Source organism: Epinephelus moara, chromosome 14 (assembly GCF_006386435.1).
Source record: "Epinephelus moara isolate mb chromosome 14, YSFRI_EMoa_1.0, whole genome shotgun sequence".
In the NCBI taxonomy this organism is placed as follows: Eukaryota; Metazoa; Chordata; class Actinopteri; order Perciformes; family Serranidae; genus Epinephelus; species Epinephelus moara.
The window spans coordinates 14,104,750-14,122,749 of record NC_065519.1 but is presented as its reverse complement, the minus strand read 5'-3'; the positions used below and the strand labels follow the sequence as shown (position 1 = coordinate 14,122,749).

General features: G+C 40.2%; 2 protein-coding genes across 4 annotated transcripts; both read right to left on the bottom strand.

Moving 5' to 3' along the window:
* LOC126400549 (transcription factor Sp3-like) lies at positions 1 to 11,238 on the bottom strand. 3 transcript variants are annotated; one of them, XM_050061336.1, is made up of 9 exons: positions 10,436 to 11,238; positions 10,013 to 10,110; positions 9,178 to 9,408; positions 8,500 to 9,090; positions 6,576 to 6,785; positions 5,582 to 5,786; positions 5,257 to 5,446; positions 4,314 to 4,510; positions 1 to 1,312 (listed from the first exon to the last, which is right to left on the bottom strand). In XM_050061336.1, exons 1-9 carry the CDS (start codon positions 10,440 to 10,442, stop codon positions 1,062 to 1,064), a joined length of 1,980 nt encoding a protein of 659 aa, XP_049917293.1. In that variant the 5' UTR covers positions 10,443 to 11,238; the 3' UTR covers positions 1 to 1,061. The 3 variants fall into 3 exon arrangements, with proteins under 3 accessions (XP_049917293.1, XP_049917294.1, XP_049917295.1); XM_050061337.1 differs by having other exon boundaries at positions 10,396 to 11,235; XM_050061338.1 differs by lacking the exon at positions 10,013 to 10,110 and having other exon boundaries at positions 10,396 to 11,234.
* A 1,082-nt stretch (positions 11,239 to 12,320) lies between these two features.
* LOC126400550 (obg-like ATPase 1) lies at positions 12,321 to 17,699 on the bottom strand. The gene is made up of 5 exons (XM_050061339.1): positions 17,550 to 17,699; positions 17,281 to 17,421; positions 16,995 to 17,091; positions 14,498 to 14,620; positions 12,321 to 14,374 (listed from the first exon to the last, which is right to left on the bottom strand). Exons 1-5 carry the CDS (start codon positions 17,603 to 17,605, stop codon positions 14,270 to 14,272), a joined length of 522 nt encoding a protein of 173 aa, XP_049917296.1. The 5' UTR covers positions 17,606 to 17,699; the 3' UTR covers positions 12,321 to 14,269.
* Positions 17,700 to 18,000: the final 301 nt, after the last annotated feature.

Here is an 18,000-nt window from a genome sequence, read left to right as displayed (position 1 = left end):
CACAGCGGACGGCGTGCTCGTGAGGACAGATGAGACATTCTGTTCAGACTGACCAGATGCTGGAAGAAGTTGCCCCTTTTTTCAGAGCGGCTTGCATCTATTTCCCCCTCACCTCCAGGCGGAAAACAACTTCGGATCAGTGGCACTGTCGTCCTACTCTGACACCGGCTGAACCTCCTGCTCTGCTTGAAGCAGCACAGCATGACATCACAGTCGCCGCTGATTGGGCGACAGCTGCTGCGGCTTTATTCAAGGAGAGTTTGACATCGTTGAGGGAACACGCTTGGTTTCTTGCCCAGAGACAGATGAGATTGATTTGTGTCAACTTTCCCATCTTGCTCTCTACGAGAAAGCAAAAGAGCGTGCTTCTCAAAATGGTGAACTATTCCTTTAAAAAACAGAAGCGGTCGTTATGGCGACAGCAGAGCAACAGTTCGGCGTGGATGCAGCGCTGCTTCAAACAGACCACGGTTCTGTCAGAACTCTCCACAGACAAAAATTCAATCATCCAAGAGAGGTTCACTACTTCCTTTTCTCTCTTTCAGATACTCCTCCCCTTCCTCCTCCTCCTCATCATCATCATCATCATTTCACAAACACATGTATCTCCATTACAGTTACATCATCTGCAAAGCTTAAAAAAACACATGCACCTCCAGCATTTTATACAAGAGTATGATACAAAATAAGGCATTTCATTGTGTTGAGTATTCATGTCGCGTGTTGAGTGTTAATGCATCTTTCTGTGTGTGTGTGTGTGTGTGTGTGTGTGTGTGTGTGTGTGATTGTGTGTGTGTGTTTATGCGTGTACATAGCAACCACATTTTAATGTTTTTTTTTTTTGCCCGCCTATAAAAAGACTGCAAAAAACAAACATAAAGTCATGATAACTCTTACTTAAAATATATATATTTGTCATATATATTTACGTATATATTCATATGTAAAAAACAAACAAACAAAAAAAGGTAAGAGGGGGACAGAGAGAAGCCCAAGAGGTCCCTGTGATAGGCCAGTTCTCCAAAAACGAAAAAAAAAAAAAAAATCACCACCTCAGCCCCTCATTCCATAACCTCACCAGGCGCCACGGTGACCAGCTGCAAAGGGATCTCCTGATTGGCTACGAGGTCGTGGGCGGCGGTCTGGAGGATGAGCGTGGTGCCGTCGGCGGTGATGACGGCGTCGGTGGTGGGCGGAGACGTGGAGGAGGGGACGCCGCCTTTTTTATTCTGGTGAGTCTTTATGTGCTTGGCCAGGTGGTCGCTCCGCATGAACCTCTTGGAGCACTCTGTGCACACGAACTTCTTCTCTCCTGTGAGGTCAGCGACACACAAACATCAGACACAGAGCAAATAAAACCTTTACTGGTTCACACACACCATCAAACACTGACTGATAAATAGACTGGACCAATTAATTTGTTTTATACGTTCGCCATTAAGAATCAATATACTGTGGCACAGACAAGCCAAAAACCTGATTAGGGGTCATTTAGAAACATTCACACCTTTGCAAAGTTTGATCACAAGAGAGCACTGATTATTTTCTGAACTGTAAAGCATCTAATATGTACTAGCAAGTTCATTCCCTTTAGAAAGTCTTCTAACCCTTTTCCACCCAAATTATTTTGTGTACGCGGGTTTTTTTAAAAACAGGTAAACCCACTTTACATAGGTGATAGCCTATGCCAGTAGACCACAGCTGTGTACAGGGCTCTGTGTGTGGTTTTTCTTTTTGGTGTCATGTTCAACATCACCGACAGGCCGAACAACAGGTTAGTAAACAGTAGAAAGCAGCATGGAGCCTCAGTCTCTCTTTTAAACTCAGTGCAGATTAATTTAAATCAATGTTTCAGAGCTGCTTGAGCGATAACGGATGGTGTTCTGTGATTGAGCGTCATTGCATCGTGCCAGTTAAAGGGGCTAAAATTAGCCTATTTGTGCGGGTGCTGTGTTTCCATCAATGACAATCACAGCCTGAGCTGATAAATACCTGTGATTACTGTAAAGTCATTTGACCCTAGTGTGAATGGGAAGTAAAACCTTTCCCACTGCATTAAAAAGCCAGGTGCAAGCAGGTGTTAGCGAGTTTTACAGGTTTTATTGACGTGTTTTTTTAATCACGTTTTTGTTATAGCATACTATATTATGATGTTTTCATGACATACTATATTATTTTAAAAAAATGCATGCTTTACTATGATTTTTTTTTATGACAAACTATACTATGACTTTTTTTAAATAAATAGATTTTTTTTATTATGGCATACTATATTCTAAAGAGAAAATGTTGGCATACTGCCATTATACTATGATTTTTTTTTTAATGGCATGGTTTTCCTTTTTATTGCACCTACAGTTTTTTTTTTTTAGATATTTTTTTGGGCATTTTTACCTTTATAGATAGGACAGTTAAGTGTGAAGGGGGAGAGAGAGAGGGGAAATGANCAGTTTTTTTTTTTTAGATATTTTTTTGGGCATTTTACCTTTATAGATAGGACAGTTAAGTGTGAAGGGGGAGAGAGAGAGGGGAAATGACATGCAGCAAAGGGCCACAGGCTGGAGTCGAACCCGGGCCACTGCGGCAACAGTCTTGTACATGGGGCGCCTGCTCTACCACTAAGCCACCGACGCCCCCACCTACAGTTTTTAATGGCATACTATAATATGATTTTTTATGACATAATACACTGTCATAACATATAATGACACACTATACTATAATATTATACTATAATATGACATTTGCTACATTATTATTTATTAAATGACATACTATGACTTCTTTATTACATAATCTGTTATAGATTTTTCATTATGGCATACTATACTATGATGTTTTTTTGACATACTATATTCTAAAAAAAAAAAATTGGCATACTGTTATGTTTTTTGTTTTTTGGTATACTATACTATCACTTTTTAATTACATATTACATATCTATTTAATGGCTTACTATAATGTGTATTTTTTTATGACATACTATATATCTATACTATATACGTTTTTAAAGGCATACTCTTCACTTTTTTCATGACATACTATTTTATGAAATGTTTTCGGACATACTGCACAAGGGGTTCCTAAAGTTGTGATGACTGAGTGCCATGTTGGGAAACCAGAATATGACTGAGGACCACACAGGAAAAGTGCACACATAAAACAAATCATCTATTCAATCTCACTTCCACATTTACACACTAGAGCTGATGAAGGAATGTAATTTCTCATGATGTTCCCACCCTGACAGCCGCTTGTTAGAGGGGCTCAGTTTAACACAGTAGCCGAGTAGTGTATTAACTGTTAGCTATTGAAAGTACTGGAATTGAAGTGGACCACAGATGATTTACTCCTAATGCATACATTTCACTGCATGTTCAGGGAATGGATTAAGAGTTTCTGGGGGCTGCTTTTGGCCTGTACGCCACACTTTGAGACACTAATGATGTAGAGCAAAAACAGGTGACTAAGACTGTCCATGGAAATTAGACATATTACATCGTGATAGGGACATTCTGTGTTTGTTCCTACAGGGCTTTAATTAGAACGATTATAATCTAACTAAGGCTTTGTTAATAAATCATCTACAAATAAATTTAAAAATAATAAATCTCCATCAGAGATTGTCCAGCAACAGCATCCTAGGATTCCTTTTTAAATCTGGGGGATTTAAAAGTCAAAAGAAAGTTTGTCTTGCTGTCAGATGAAACACAATACTTCACAAGACTTTAAACCACACAAAAATATTGACATACATAAAACACTTATGGTGTTATACTTGATAAATGATCAGTATAATTCTAGTTACTTTCTACTGTAAGCAATTATCAAATCAAATACTTATTATAAATACTGTTCATGCTGCTGGGATAATTTCAGTAATGATTACAGACCATATATTTATCTCCTGTGACGCTGAACAGCAGAAAGAGAAAGAGGTCTCTGCTAGTTACTGCCTTCATAAAACAACCCAACTTCACAGTGAATATTTCAAAATGTCTGAGCATTTAGTTTTGGAGCTGCTGCAAGTTTCCATTTTCTCACTTCACAGATGATGCTTGACACCTCTTATCACTGAACATTGCGTAACCAAAAACAATGGAAGGGACAGCTGCGGACGAACATGAAAATATTTTGGTGACTGTTACATTTTAGCTGCAAAGTCTAACAACAGGAACATCTCCTACAAACTAAATATGTTCCTTTAAAGTTCATGTTGTCTTCCAACATGGATTCACGTAACTCATTTACACCTTATAACTTGCACTCAAGATAAAACCAAAGTGGCGTTGCTCATCTGAGCGTCGTCTCACCTGTGTGTGTCCTCCTGTGTCTCTGCAGCTCGTCGCTCCTGGTGAACCTCTTCCCGCAGAACATCCAGTTACAGACGAAGGGCCTCTCTCCGCTGTGCCAGCGCAGGTGAGCTCGGAGATGGGACGTCTTCCCGTAAACCTTCCCGCAGCCGGCGATGTGGCAGATGTGCTGCTTCTTCTTTCCCATGCCTGAACCTCTGTGAAGTGCCAGAAAAATACAAAATAAGAAGAAAGCAAGCACAAACACTGCTGAACGCAGAGGCGGAAAATCTGCACTTTAAAGACATACACAGCTTATAAAAGACTCAACAATGCAAGGACTGCTTAATAATAAAAGAATAATAATCCTACATCACTGTGCTCACTAGGGAATAGCCAAAACATTCACATTTTGTATTTGCATGAATGTCTTCTGCATGCAAATACGAATTTGCAACTGAAGTTTTGATGCCACAAAAACAAGATGTAAAACCAGTTAAACTGCTTCGGTACAGAAATGTAAAGCTGGGTGCAACAAATCATTTCCAGTTAAACACAAATTTCTACAACTATAAAATAGCAATAAAAGAGAAGCATATTTGAGGTTGTGAGGCATCAAGAGTTTAGCACAGCCGCTGGAATGGAAACATCTGCGGGCATCACTGACAAGTGTCTTTAAATGGAATTTATGGCTGTATGAAAACTGGCTGTCGCTGAACAAACCTGCATCATATCGCTGTAATATTTTTTTATTACTGTAATTACGATGTTTAATAAAGTTTTAGGGCATCGTTGAGTTAGAGTTAATTTTCTATCTTTTCTAATTAACAAATAAATGTATAATAATTTCCCAAATGAGAGATTACTGAAGCACTTCCTTTCCATTTCTCAGAGCTGAGCTGAAGATCTATACCTCCTTGTATCTGTGTATCTGAAAGTGTGTGATTCCGACAGGCCCACCCACCTTCCTCCAGACTCTTTGCAGTTGGGGCAGGTGCAGGCTACTCTGCGGAGCCTCTTGCCCTCCCCGCCCTGCGTCTCCATGTCCTCGTCTCCCATCGGGACGCGCAGGTTGTTCAGATCGCTGGGGTTCAATGTGGAGTCTCCGCTCAGCTGCCACTCCTCAGAGTCCGGCTCCTCCTTTATCTGGATACCTGAACCAGGGACGCAGACGTGATTTAACACCAGCAATTTAACATGTAATGATTAAAATGAAGTGTAATGTGTGTGTGTGTGTGTGTGTGTGGGAGGGGGTGGGGGGGTGTACAGCGTGTGCAGGCGTCCCATACCTGCCGGACTGTTTGCGTCCTCCCCCTGTGTGTACTGAATTCCACTTTGTGCTACAGAGTTCACCGTGACTGTCTGGAGGTTGGGCAGGCTGACCTGGCCTGCCTGGCCCAGAGGGAGGGTGTGGACCGGGGCTAAGGTCAGCTGCTGGGCCTGCCCCTGCCCCTGGGGCAACTGGAGCCCCTGGAGTGACTGGACCCCCTGAACCTACAGAGAGAGAAGATCAGGGTTCCTATTTAAGCATTTTTCAACATACACTTTCAAGCTTTTCCAGCACCTTACAGCTGTGGTAAATTACGTATTTATATACAGTACATACAGTCAGTGGCCACTTTATTAGGTACAATCTAGTAAAGTGGTTCCCAACTGGTCCAACCACAAGGTCCAGATTTGTCCTTAGCCATTAGTTCAAAGTCCACACAGTTTAATATATTCAGCATCATATCTGCTTTTCACCATGTCGTCGAGTGACTTTGTTGCCTTGGTCACACAGCTGTCTATTAATCACTCACTCTACAGCAGGAAACGACACTTCAAAATAAAAGCTCTGTGCTGGAAAGTAACTGTACTCTAAAATAAAGTGTGTTTTTTACAAAATTGACATGTTCGTGAGTCATTTGCAGTCCATTCAGAATGGACCTGTGACCCACTTTTGGACCGCGACCCACCAGTTGGGAACCATTGATCTAGTACAATCTGACTTATTTTATTTCTTTAGCTGAAAAGCAAACTACTCGGTCAGCTAGTGATTTATTTCTAACCTATAGCAATTAAAATTTCAAACATCTTCGAGGACTTTTTACACCTTGTAAACATCACATTGAGATTCAAGTGTTTTAAGGATTTCCAGCACCTGTGCGAACCATGTGGGATACAAGATTCACAGTGCAAAAACACAACATGCTACTTAAATACTGCCCAAAAACAACTTCCATAGGGTCATTTTGTTGCGTTAAGACATGAAGTTAAACTTCCCACACACTCCTTATAGGTTACCTGGAAGGTCTGCCACTGGATCTGACCAGTAGCGGTGACAGTTTGGGCCTGGATGAGGAAGGTCCCCGGGTTGACCAGCTGTACGCTCTGAAGAGTCTGACCTGCTGCGGTCAGGTCCTGACCCTGAGCCACCTGGGCCACCTGGGCCTGACTGTCCCCGGACAGCTGCAGGATGGGCTGCGAGATAGTGGTGGCGTTAGAAGATGAGACCTGCGGAGAAATGGGAATAAATTACAATTATTCACAAAGGTTGAGAAACAGTGTTCATGTCTTGTTTGTACAGAATGTCTACAGGCATCCAACACTTACATTTTACTTTTTCAAGATCATTTTTTAAACCAGATTTAAGACACATCATCTCCCTCCTCAGTTGCTCTTCCTGAGGTTTCTACCAGGAAGGACCTGAGTTTTTCCTTATCTGCTGTGAGGGTCCAAAGGACAGAGGGATGTCGTATGCTGTAAAGCACTGTGAGGCAAATTGTGATTTGTGATATTGGGCTTTATACATAAAATTGATTGATTGAATTGATCTTTTTCTTATTCAAGCATTGCAGGTAAGTATTTAGGCAAGCAGTATATATGTAGTCCAGTGTAAAGGCAGGTTTTGTAAAGTGATATGGTTATTAGAGTGAGTAAGGTTAGTCTACATTTTGCCAACAAGTAAGTAAAGTGTAAAGTACAGTTTATGTTCTGTGGTAGGTTTAATGGTGTGTAACATCAGCCACGCTGAAAAGCTGGACTCATTCTGGCAAAAATAAATTAAAAGATGGATAAATTAAATTAGATTACATTTCTGTGGTGATTAAGACCTCTCAAATTTAAATCTAAAACCATTTAAAGACCTTTAAGGCCTAATATTTTCAGAACTGAAGGCATTTTTAAGGGCTTTTAAATGAACTGCGGCCACCCTGTTCTACATCAGAGGTCATGGTTTCACAGCACAGTGGATAGTTAGCTTTGATCATATTAATAAATTGCAAGCTAGAGCATTTCCCACAGGCTAAGAATTCATTTGTGGTTGCTGACCCTCAGGGAGGGGACCTCCCAACACTTAAGATGGTTGCACAACAGCATTGTATTCACCAGCTGACATCTGATCACAGAAGTACAGTCTGCACTTTCATATGGAGTTATACAGTATGTCAACATGTTCAAGGAAGAGGAAACAAACAAAAGATCCCAGAGTGGGAGGATAATCTAGGTGGATCTGCAAAATGAATTCTGGGAAATTTGGGATTCATATCAGACACAGTGAGAGGCCTTAAAGCAGCGGTTCCCGACCTTTTTGTCTTGTGACCTCCTCAATCATTAGGGCTGATGTTTTAAATTTCTACATACTGGTGCCGATTCAATACCTGACAGATACCAGAACGACTCTCACAATGCTCAGTAATGTTAAGTACGACAAGACTACAAGTCTCACATGTCGTTGCTTATGTGCTCTTGTGTATTTGCTTTTAAAACCTGCCAGGGAACACAGATAAAATTAGCCTGCGTGGCGAAATCTGGCACATTTACATAATAGGCTTAAGTGTTCATGTTAATTTATGTGCATTATCCCTTCTTAAATAAAATAAAATAAACACAAAATCCAAGTCTGATGATGCATTTGATGCCAGCATTCAGTAACTGACTGTTTCCAGTACTGACACATTTTGAACAATAATAAGAAAGTATTGTGGTTCAATCGATATCCACAAGACAACACCAGTTATGACCTTTGTGGGGACCAAAGAGTATTTTCCCCTCCCAGATTTTTAGGCCTAAAAAAAAGAAAGCGTCAAGCACCTCACAAAAAATATATATAATTTTGTGTAACATAAATATGTATTTTCCTTCTCAGAACTTAACATTCTTCTCACAGATTTATCTTACAGGCCTGACACACATACACATGACATATTGTTAAAGACACAACTCTGACCTGGATTTGCTGCAGGTGGTTGTGGGAGTTGTAGTTCTCTGTAGAGGGGTCGGACACGCCTGCAGACACAGCAGTTGCTTGGGTCAGAACCCCGGTGCCGTCAATGGTTTCTGGAAGCTGGGAGTTGTTGGAGGAGGAAGTGGTGGTTGGCACGTAGAGTTCTTGGTTGGCGCCGCTCACCGTCACCAGCGGCTGCTTGACGCCTGTGTCCTGACCCTGATTGTCCAGCGTCTGGCCGCCCATGATCAGCTGACCTTCGGGTGTTACCCCTGTTGCGATGGGGACCGTCTGCGCTCCGGTCAGCCCTAGAGACTCCAGATCCACACTGTTTATAGGGACAAACGTTATGTTGCTGGGCAGCCCTACAGGCACTGTGCCGGTGTATGCCGACCCCCCAGCCAGCGGGACGCCTTGGATTGACTGTACTTGGCCCGCCTGCGTCAGGAGATCTGTGGTCGCCGTCGTGGCACAGCTGATTCCAATGCTACCCTGGGTGCCATCTTGGAGGAGCTGGATCTGCCCAGTGCCATCATCCAATCCCTGTGTGAATCCTGCAAGTGTCCCATCTGCATTTTGGATTTGGGGGATGACCTGGAAGAGCAAGCGACAGTTTTGAGCAGGATCACAGAGAGAGTGTAACCCTATTGTGTCTGAAAATGTCGTTCTGTGTCTTTTTACCTGATACTGAATGCCTGACACTCCGTTGGCTGCGGCCTCATTCCCAGATGCTGTAACATAAATGGGCTGGCTGGGCAGACTCCCAATAGGAAGCACGTACTGCCCGTTGGACGTGACGATCCCAGAGTTTGGAATGTGAACGATTCCCTGGTCTTCTTTCCCAGTTGAGACAGGAGTCAACACCTCCCATCGGTCTGAACCCGTCAGCTGAATGGCTGACATATCTGTCGTCTGGGAGTAACATGAACACTCAGATTAACACACTTCAGCAACAAGACTCATCTCAGCTTCAGATTACATCACAGAAAAGGGGAAGCAGCCTGGCTATTGTCTACAAATCAGTAATGAATTCAGAGATTGTGCTGCTACATCAAAGGCAGAGTAAATCATGGGGAGTGGAGGATCATGCAGGATTTACACTGATGCAAACGATACAACAACCACAACCTAGATGCAACCACCAGTGTACAGAGAAGAGATAACAGGCTCGAGAGCATGGTGTGGGGGATGGGTGGCTATTGCAACACAATTGAACGCTACTGTTTTGATTATGGAGGCTATCCCTGCAATATTATCACACCCCGGCATCCTCCCAGCCCAAGGTACACCGGCTATCTTCCAGTGAGCCGACCCAAGTGACTGACTTCAGTGTCCTACCCACTATGGGCGGGTTTTACAGGGGTAAAGTGGGTGGCCGTTATTGAGGGGAACACAGGAAGTGTACGGCTTTCACCCCATGCCATCAAAATTTTAAAACGTGTGAACTTCATGCTCTCAAAAACACAACCAGAAATCGAAAGCGAGCAAGAAAGACGAGCTAGAAAATGTCGGATACCTGTGTTTCCGCTGCGCCGGCGGGTTGCAGAAACTCGCTTTGACTGCTGTCCACGTCCGCGGACGCCATTTCTCCTTGTTTCAGAGGCTGCTCTGGCGCTAGCAGGGAGAGAGGGGGAAACTCAGCAAAACTCTGTAATCTTCAACTCCTGCCTGCCAGAAAAGCCCGCAAAGCATCCCCACTCTCCAGTCCAAAAGGAGCTGACTGCGAAATTCAACTTTGCAGCGCAGATTCTGTGGCGATTTCGGCCCAGATTGACTGTTTACTTTGTCAACTCCGTGGCTAGCCAGCTAGCTCGGTTAGCTAACCATATCTAGCTAGTTAGCAGCAGAGCAAAAGATAAAAAGACGCAGCTTGCTTCGCTGTAGGTTGCACAAACTCACCGATTAGTTGCACGCTTCGATGCGCTAAATGTTTACGTACCAGTCATAGCGTGAATGGTAGTAACCGGGAGGATTATCTGATAAACTAAACTCCAAACATGATTATTTTATCAAAGGCGGGCTAGTGTTGATCGGTGAATTCGGGTCGATTTTTTTCTATTTTGATTGACGGTGCGGGAAACACAAAAAGGTGGGACTAACAGGCTTGACCGTCGAATTTGCATCACATTACAGGACGTCCCGCCCGTCTTCTCTAACGCGATTGGCTGAGCGAAGGCTTCGCCGCACGCCATTGGCTGAGCGGAATGCCAGTCATTTTTCATGGGACGTGTGTTTCCTGTTTGTTGTGTAGCGAGACAAGAGATGGAATGCAGTTGTTAAATTCCCAACAGAGATAGTTGTAAAACAGCGGCGTCTGTGTCGAAATTACACACTTTATTTAATCCTTTACATATACAACCAAGCTATATGTCCTTAATATTAGTCGTTGACTTATTTCAGTGCGATTTCTTGTCGTCGCAACACGTAAACATGCCTCAGACCTGCGACGAGAGTTAGTTTTTAAAGTTTCATGTTAACTGTATAACGTCTGTTGGCCTCCATTACTTCCCTGCAACAAAGCAGTTTAAAACAATGTGTTACAGACATGTATTAACCTGTAGCTGATGGTTTATTTCGTGTCCATATTGTCACATTTAACCAAAAGGACATGTGCTAACATTAACATCTATAAATGAACATTTTAAATGACAAACTGTCCTCAAAGTTCACTCTCTTGATGTGCATCTTCTCACCATTATCACACATACATTTCAACAGATGAAGTTTGCTCAACAAAACAAATTAACTCTTCATTTATGTTATTGATATATTGGGGAGAATATTAAGGGTTTGGTCCACAAAAAAGCTATTTTGCCATCTGAAATTGATTGTTAATAAATAAAAACTTCCACATGATTACATCCCTACCTGTGTGGAGCATGAGTGTGTCACTGCAGTAATGACTTTTAGTGTTTAATTATAAATTAATGTCAATGCATAAAGCTATATGTTGAATTAACTAATGCATTCATAAACAAAGAAAACTGCCCTTAAATTAAGTGAGCACAAAGTGTAAACTAATGTAAGGCAGGAAAAAATGTCGAGAATTAGAGTAAAAGTTCCTTTATGACCTCAGAAACAGCAGTTTCGAATATAAAACAGTCAAATACAACTTTAAATCTTTATATTTAAGTCAGCTTGTAAATCTGAAGTTGTTTTAAACGGGCAGACACAAGTAGATAAAATAAAAATACTTTTAAAATGACTTTTGTGATTCCATTGTAAAACTCAATTAATTTAAAATTTAAATGAGTAAATATATTACATTTGCAAATGAAATTACCTTTATTTCTTTCCCCTTTTTCTTAAATTAGTTTGCAGTGCCTTGCATAATAAAAGACACAATTAAATTAGAAGTGCTACTCCTGTAAGGTGCTTACAGTTAAAACCACATCCTCCATATATTCAACCATCCAATCCTCACACTAATAAATATCAGACAATAAATAAGTGTACTAGGTGAAGACCTACATAGCACATCTGTGAATATTGCACATAAAGTGTAGTAATTACACTTATAAGAAAAGTTCATCCTGTGTATTTGAATTCATTCAATGTCCTTATTGCTGTGGGGAAAAGCTGTGTTTAAATCTGAATAATCTCTAGCGTGTTGCATTTTGTGATAACTTTAGAGACAGCTGGGTTATTTTTTTCTTATTTAAAGCTTATTAAAGCCTCATTAAAGACAAATAAGAGTTATTAATCTGATAATAGCTTGTTAAAATATATCACTTCATTAATTGATTGTAATTAAACACTGTAAAAACCTTGTGTTGCATTTAACCCCTAACATAATGAGGGAAAATTAGAGACACACAAAGCAGTGACAGGTTTGTCTCCTTTTATTGACACATGCATATTGATGAGGATGACATATATTACATCCCAGCACCCTCGGGGTCACTGGATTTTCTATCTTCCACAGTATGTGTAATGACGGGATTGTTGGATGCTCTTGAAAATAAAGACATTCACACTGTGGAGGCAGTGAGGTGAAACAAGAGACATGATGAAGCTGTACAATCCAGATGATCCACAGAGCACTCTTGTAGCTGATTTACAATAAAGCATTGTCTCGTAACACGGGGTGAAGTTCATAATGTAAATGTCGTCTTGTTTTTGTTTGTTTTTTTCTTTTCACTAGCCCAAAGCAAAGTCCATAAAAGCAGTGTGTATAACAACGATCTCCACTCAGGTGTGTCATCCTGCACTGTCAGGGATTCCTGCTCTCTTTAAAATAATAGTCTTCTGTCTCAGAATACGGCACAGTACCGACCCAAAGCGCAACACTGAGTGATGGATTTCATTTTCTCTTAACAGTAAACACAGCACTAGTCAAACTTTGATAGACACCGCATATTTTAGCGTAATCATATTAAGTATTATGACTTAACTGTAATTAGCACAAATCCAGGAACGTTTAATTGAGCAAAAGGCATAAATAAACTGAGAAACTAGTTTGTAATTTTAGGGACAAAGACTTAAACTTACTCATATTTTCCTTTTTTAATAAATGCTGATAAGGCACCTGCAGCAAACAACACATGCTGTATATAACTATCACTCATGGTGGCACTGTTTACCAAGTTTTTATCATATAGGTGCTGATTCACAGATTGAGCACACCTGGCTGTATTAAAGCACCAATTCACCCTGTGTTCACGTGGTATCAAAATAATCAGAAAAATTAGTTCCCGACTGAGAAAATTCACATGAACACCTCCCAAAGTCAGAACAACTCGGAAAGATTTAGGGCAAGAGTTGACGTCATATATGCAGAAACATGGCGGACGAAAGTATATGTTCAATTGATAGTAATTATAAATTTACATGTCACTTTTTGCTCGCGTGTAATTTGTAATATGGTATTAGGTTGTAACCGTTAGTTGCAGTCCATGTAGAGTGAGCTAGATTATTTAGAAATGTTTTTTATTAGCATTAATCAGGATAAGGAATATTTCAGTAGTTTTAGAGGATGTACTGGTGCAGCAACAAGCATGAGACAAAATCACTTTGTAATATAGAGCTTTAAACTGTCATAAATGTGTTAATTAAATGCTTTGAGCAATAAAATACAGCGTCCATGTTGCTTTTACATCATGACTTAAAGCACATGAACACACCGAAGTCAGAAGAACAACTTTCCAACTCGAGAAACTGAACTCTCGGAGGAGCACATGTTGATGAGAGTTCGCCAATTTATCAGCAGTTAACATGACGATTAACGGTCAATTAATGACAGAAAGGCAAACTGTTATTATACAGAGGAATTACCGTCTTAAAGATACATTAACAACAAAATAAATTCTCTGAGCATTGTGGTGTAAATGATCATAAAGCATCTAGAAAAAGAGGACAAGCTCTTATCACTTGATGCGTATTAAAACAGGACAGGGCCAGCATCAATAAGAAAACAATGTGCAGCTCATGCTCTATCAAAAATACTATATTTCTCAGTTCAGCTATACCTGTTCTTCATTGAGATCATGAAAGCTTTAATAAAGTGTTTTCAGAGATGTTTGACTGGTACAGTGTGAAAATTTGCTCCAAATATTACAGATAGGAATGTAGCTATGCTTGTACAGAAGTATTAATCATTTTACTATATTCTGGTCCAGACCTGGGAGGCTGGTTGTGTAAATACCTCTGACCAACCAGGCCATGACTTGATCCTCTGAATTCATAAGAGAAGAATGAAAACCAGCAGACAGTGTAGCTCTAAGGGGACCAGCTAAACAGTATTCTGAGTTCTCCCCCTGGTGATCAAGTGGTCTCATGGTTTCTTCTTAGGTGCGTTGGGTGTGTTGAATTTGAAAAAGATAATGTCCCCGTCCTCCACCACGTAGTTCCTGCCTTGTTGCCTGTATTTTCCAGCAGCCTGTGAAAGAGGACACAGTTGAATTGTTTTCAAGGACAGTTGTCAGGAAGTCAGATGCTGTTATTGGCAGAAATTCAACAGTGCGACAGTTTGAGATTAGAATTAGAGTTTATAAAAACACACCTTGACTGCACTTTCACTGCCCTCCTCTTTGAAGTCATTGTACTTCATCACTTCTGCCATGATGAAGCCCTTCTCGAAGTCAGTGTGGATCTTTCCTGCAGCTTGAGGAGCCTTGGACCCTTTCTGTTGGAACAAAACAATGAGAAAATCAAATTAAAAAAAAGAACTGAAAAAATAGAAACACATCTGCCAAACTGAAGAATTTTATCACAGACAAGGACAGACATCACAGTAAATGCTGCCCACGCACATTATGGTGTCAAAACAAACAAACAGTAAATTCTTTTTGCAACTCTCCAAAAACATGCTGCTACTAACGCAGAATGAATTTTCAAAAAGCAAAAAATGTGATAATGTTAAAATAATATTCAATGGAGCCTTGTATGGTGGCTCCTAAAGACTAAAGAGTCATGCTGTCGTCTATTTGAGTGTATATTTTAACACACCCACAAACATTTTTCGCTCCTATTTTTACACCTTTTAAAATCCTACGCCAAGGATGTTTTAGAGTGCACACTTATTTAGAAACGTGTCATGCTGTTGTCTGTATGAAAGTATGTTCAAATCTTTGCTATTTTATCATTATATTTTTATGATCATTATTATTTATTTTATTTTATTTCTGTTTATTTCTTTTTATTTGATTTTGGTTTATTACATTAAATTAAATTTAATTCAGTTTCTTTTTATTATTTTATTTTATTTTGTTTTGAAATCAGATTCTGACCTCCATGTGACTTCCTGATTAAGTACAGTATAGTGAAAATCTACACCACAGAAATGTGCTGCAAAATACTTTAACAACAATACACTGCAAATTCATAAACTCTACAAGTATTTAAACACATGCAACATAAAATGTACAACCAGAAGTAAATACTAGTCTGGTTTCACAACTCTGAATTGCTGCACACACCTCAGTTCTTTTAGCAATACAGAAAGTGAACAATGTAAGATTAAATAAAAGAAAAGCCTACATTTCTGGTCAGAAGGAGAAACACACCTAATTCTGTAAATTAATTTAGACTTGGCCGTCAACAGGTTTTTGGATGTGTGCAAATATTGCAGCGCCAAGCATTTCAATATGGTGGCTGAAGGAATAAAAGAGGGAGGCTGTGTTCACACAACAAGTCTGCTGCTGATGGAAAAAAAGTCCTGTTCTGACTGCCTGATATCAGAATTTTCCACTCGTTGCACTCTATTTCAACTCGAACTCAGTGGAGAGGGCGGATATGCAGGTCTGGACACAGGCAACTATTTTGTTGCAAAAAAGCAAAATGGCACAAGCGACTCCAGCCTTTTCACTTTTCTGTATTTTGACGTGATGAACAACATGTTAAGGCATGTTAATCAGAGTATGCACAGTTTCATGTACATGGGAATATTAGTGGAATATTCATGTTCATTAGCAATCTAAATGACCTCATAGGAATATTGTCTTTTTCATAATAATGGCGATAAAACTGAATATTTTGTGCATGTAAACGTTGTCAGTGTTGCACTTCAGTGACCTACTATACTCAATGCAAATTATTAAGATTATTATGTGGCCAAAAAGAGAGAAAATACAATGATGTGATGACATAATTATTTGTCCCACCACTGATCATAAATATGTAATATTCCCATCTGACAACATGGGCTCTCACCATTTGAGATAAGTTGATGAATATCTCTCATCTCTATCTCCGATTAAAACTTTGTTTTACAGAATATTTCTTTTGCTTTTAAGAAATGAACTGTTAAAAAATATTGCTGTACTCATGTCTTAGCAAGAGCAACAGAAACTTGTTCATGCCTTTGTTTTTAGAAGACATGATTACTGTCACAATGTCTTTTCAGGCCTCTGTAAACAAATCAAACAACGGAAGCTTATTCAGAACACTGCTGCCTGAGTCATCACTAAAACCACAAAATTGGGACACATCAGCCCAGTTCTTACATCTTTGCACTGGCATCCTATGAATCAAGGAATTGATCTAAAATATAATAATCAACTTACAAAGTACTGAATGGTTTGGGACCAAAATACATGCCTGACATGCTGCTCTGGAACAGTTCTGCTCTGCGTCCCCAGTATCAGAACCAAACCTGAAGAAGCAGGTCTCTGTTACTACCGGTATGCACACCAAATTTGGAATAAACTTCTTGAACATTTGAGGTCTGCCCCAACTCTTTGTTCTTTTAAACTGAGGCTTGAACTTTTCCGGTCGCCACTGCTTTCCCCGAGGCCATTTATATGTGTCACTTTGTTATAATTATACGCCTCTTAAATTCCTTAAATCTACCATTTGTTCTTGTTTTTATTAATTGTCTTATTTTCCTTTTTTTTCTCTTTTGTATGTTTCTTCTTATGTCTGACGTGCTATATAAATAAACTTGGACTGGATCTGATTGAATGAAACCTTCAACTAACAATGCAGGTGATTTCTAATAAACTTTTTAGGCTAGGATCTATTGAGAGTTAAAGAAGGAATATTCATATCGCAGCACTTACCCTGATGGTCCATGCTCGCACTTCATCTGGTCCCGCTGTGAAGAAGTATTCCAGCTGTAGTGCTGCGTAGCCGGTCTTGATTATTTTGGTCAGACAACTAGAAACACACAGAGACGACATGATGGAGCAGTCAAGCAAACGTGTATCTTTAAAAAGGTAGATTCAATGTTTAAAGCCCCATTTATTTGAACAAATACAGCTCCACTTAAAAAAATCCAAACTATCCCTTTAAACCATTTCGCTACCTGATCTATGATATTCTTGCTCTGTGACTTAAAAATCTCACCTCTGTGTCTTCATTTCCTCGCTGTACTTTTTCCTCTCCTCCTCCTCCATGTCCTGCAGCTTAGACTCGACACATCCACTCACAGGGATGACCAGAGCACCGGGGTCATGAGCATCTACCCACTCCTTGATTTTTGCCAACCTGTTAGAAACAGGCAGCAGGGTGAGTTATTCTGAGTGTTCACAACAGCAGCCACATACTTAAACAAAATAAATGTATGTGACAAGGACGTGCACTCATGCTCACTGTGATGGGGAAAGCAAACCTACCACTTGTTCTTTTTCCTGATGTAATCCTTCTCTGAGAGATTAACCAGGTAGATCATGGGCTTCGATGTCAGGAACAGGTATTTGTTCAATACCTCGATCTGTGCAGAGGATTTAAAAAAGGTACAAAATATAAAACAGTTTAGTTCTTAAGTTAAACTAATTTCTCAGTATCTACCAATGAGATAATGTGCAGCTTGTCCCCATGAGTCCAAAACCCTGCTAATGCTATAATGACCAATCAGACTACTCTGTGCATCAAGAGAGCAAGCTGACCACAGAGAAAGGAAAATTACACCACTCACTGGGTTTCAGGGTGCTTTCAGACCTAGAGTTGTCTTGCTTTGGTCTGAATCAGGGACTAATTTTCTTACGAAGTTGCATAATTGCCTAGAGTTGGTTCATGTTCTCACGGCAGCATTTACAAGCGGACCAGATCAAATGCCTTGTGCGA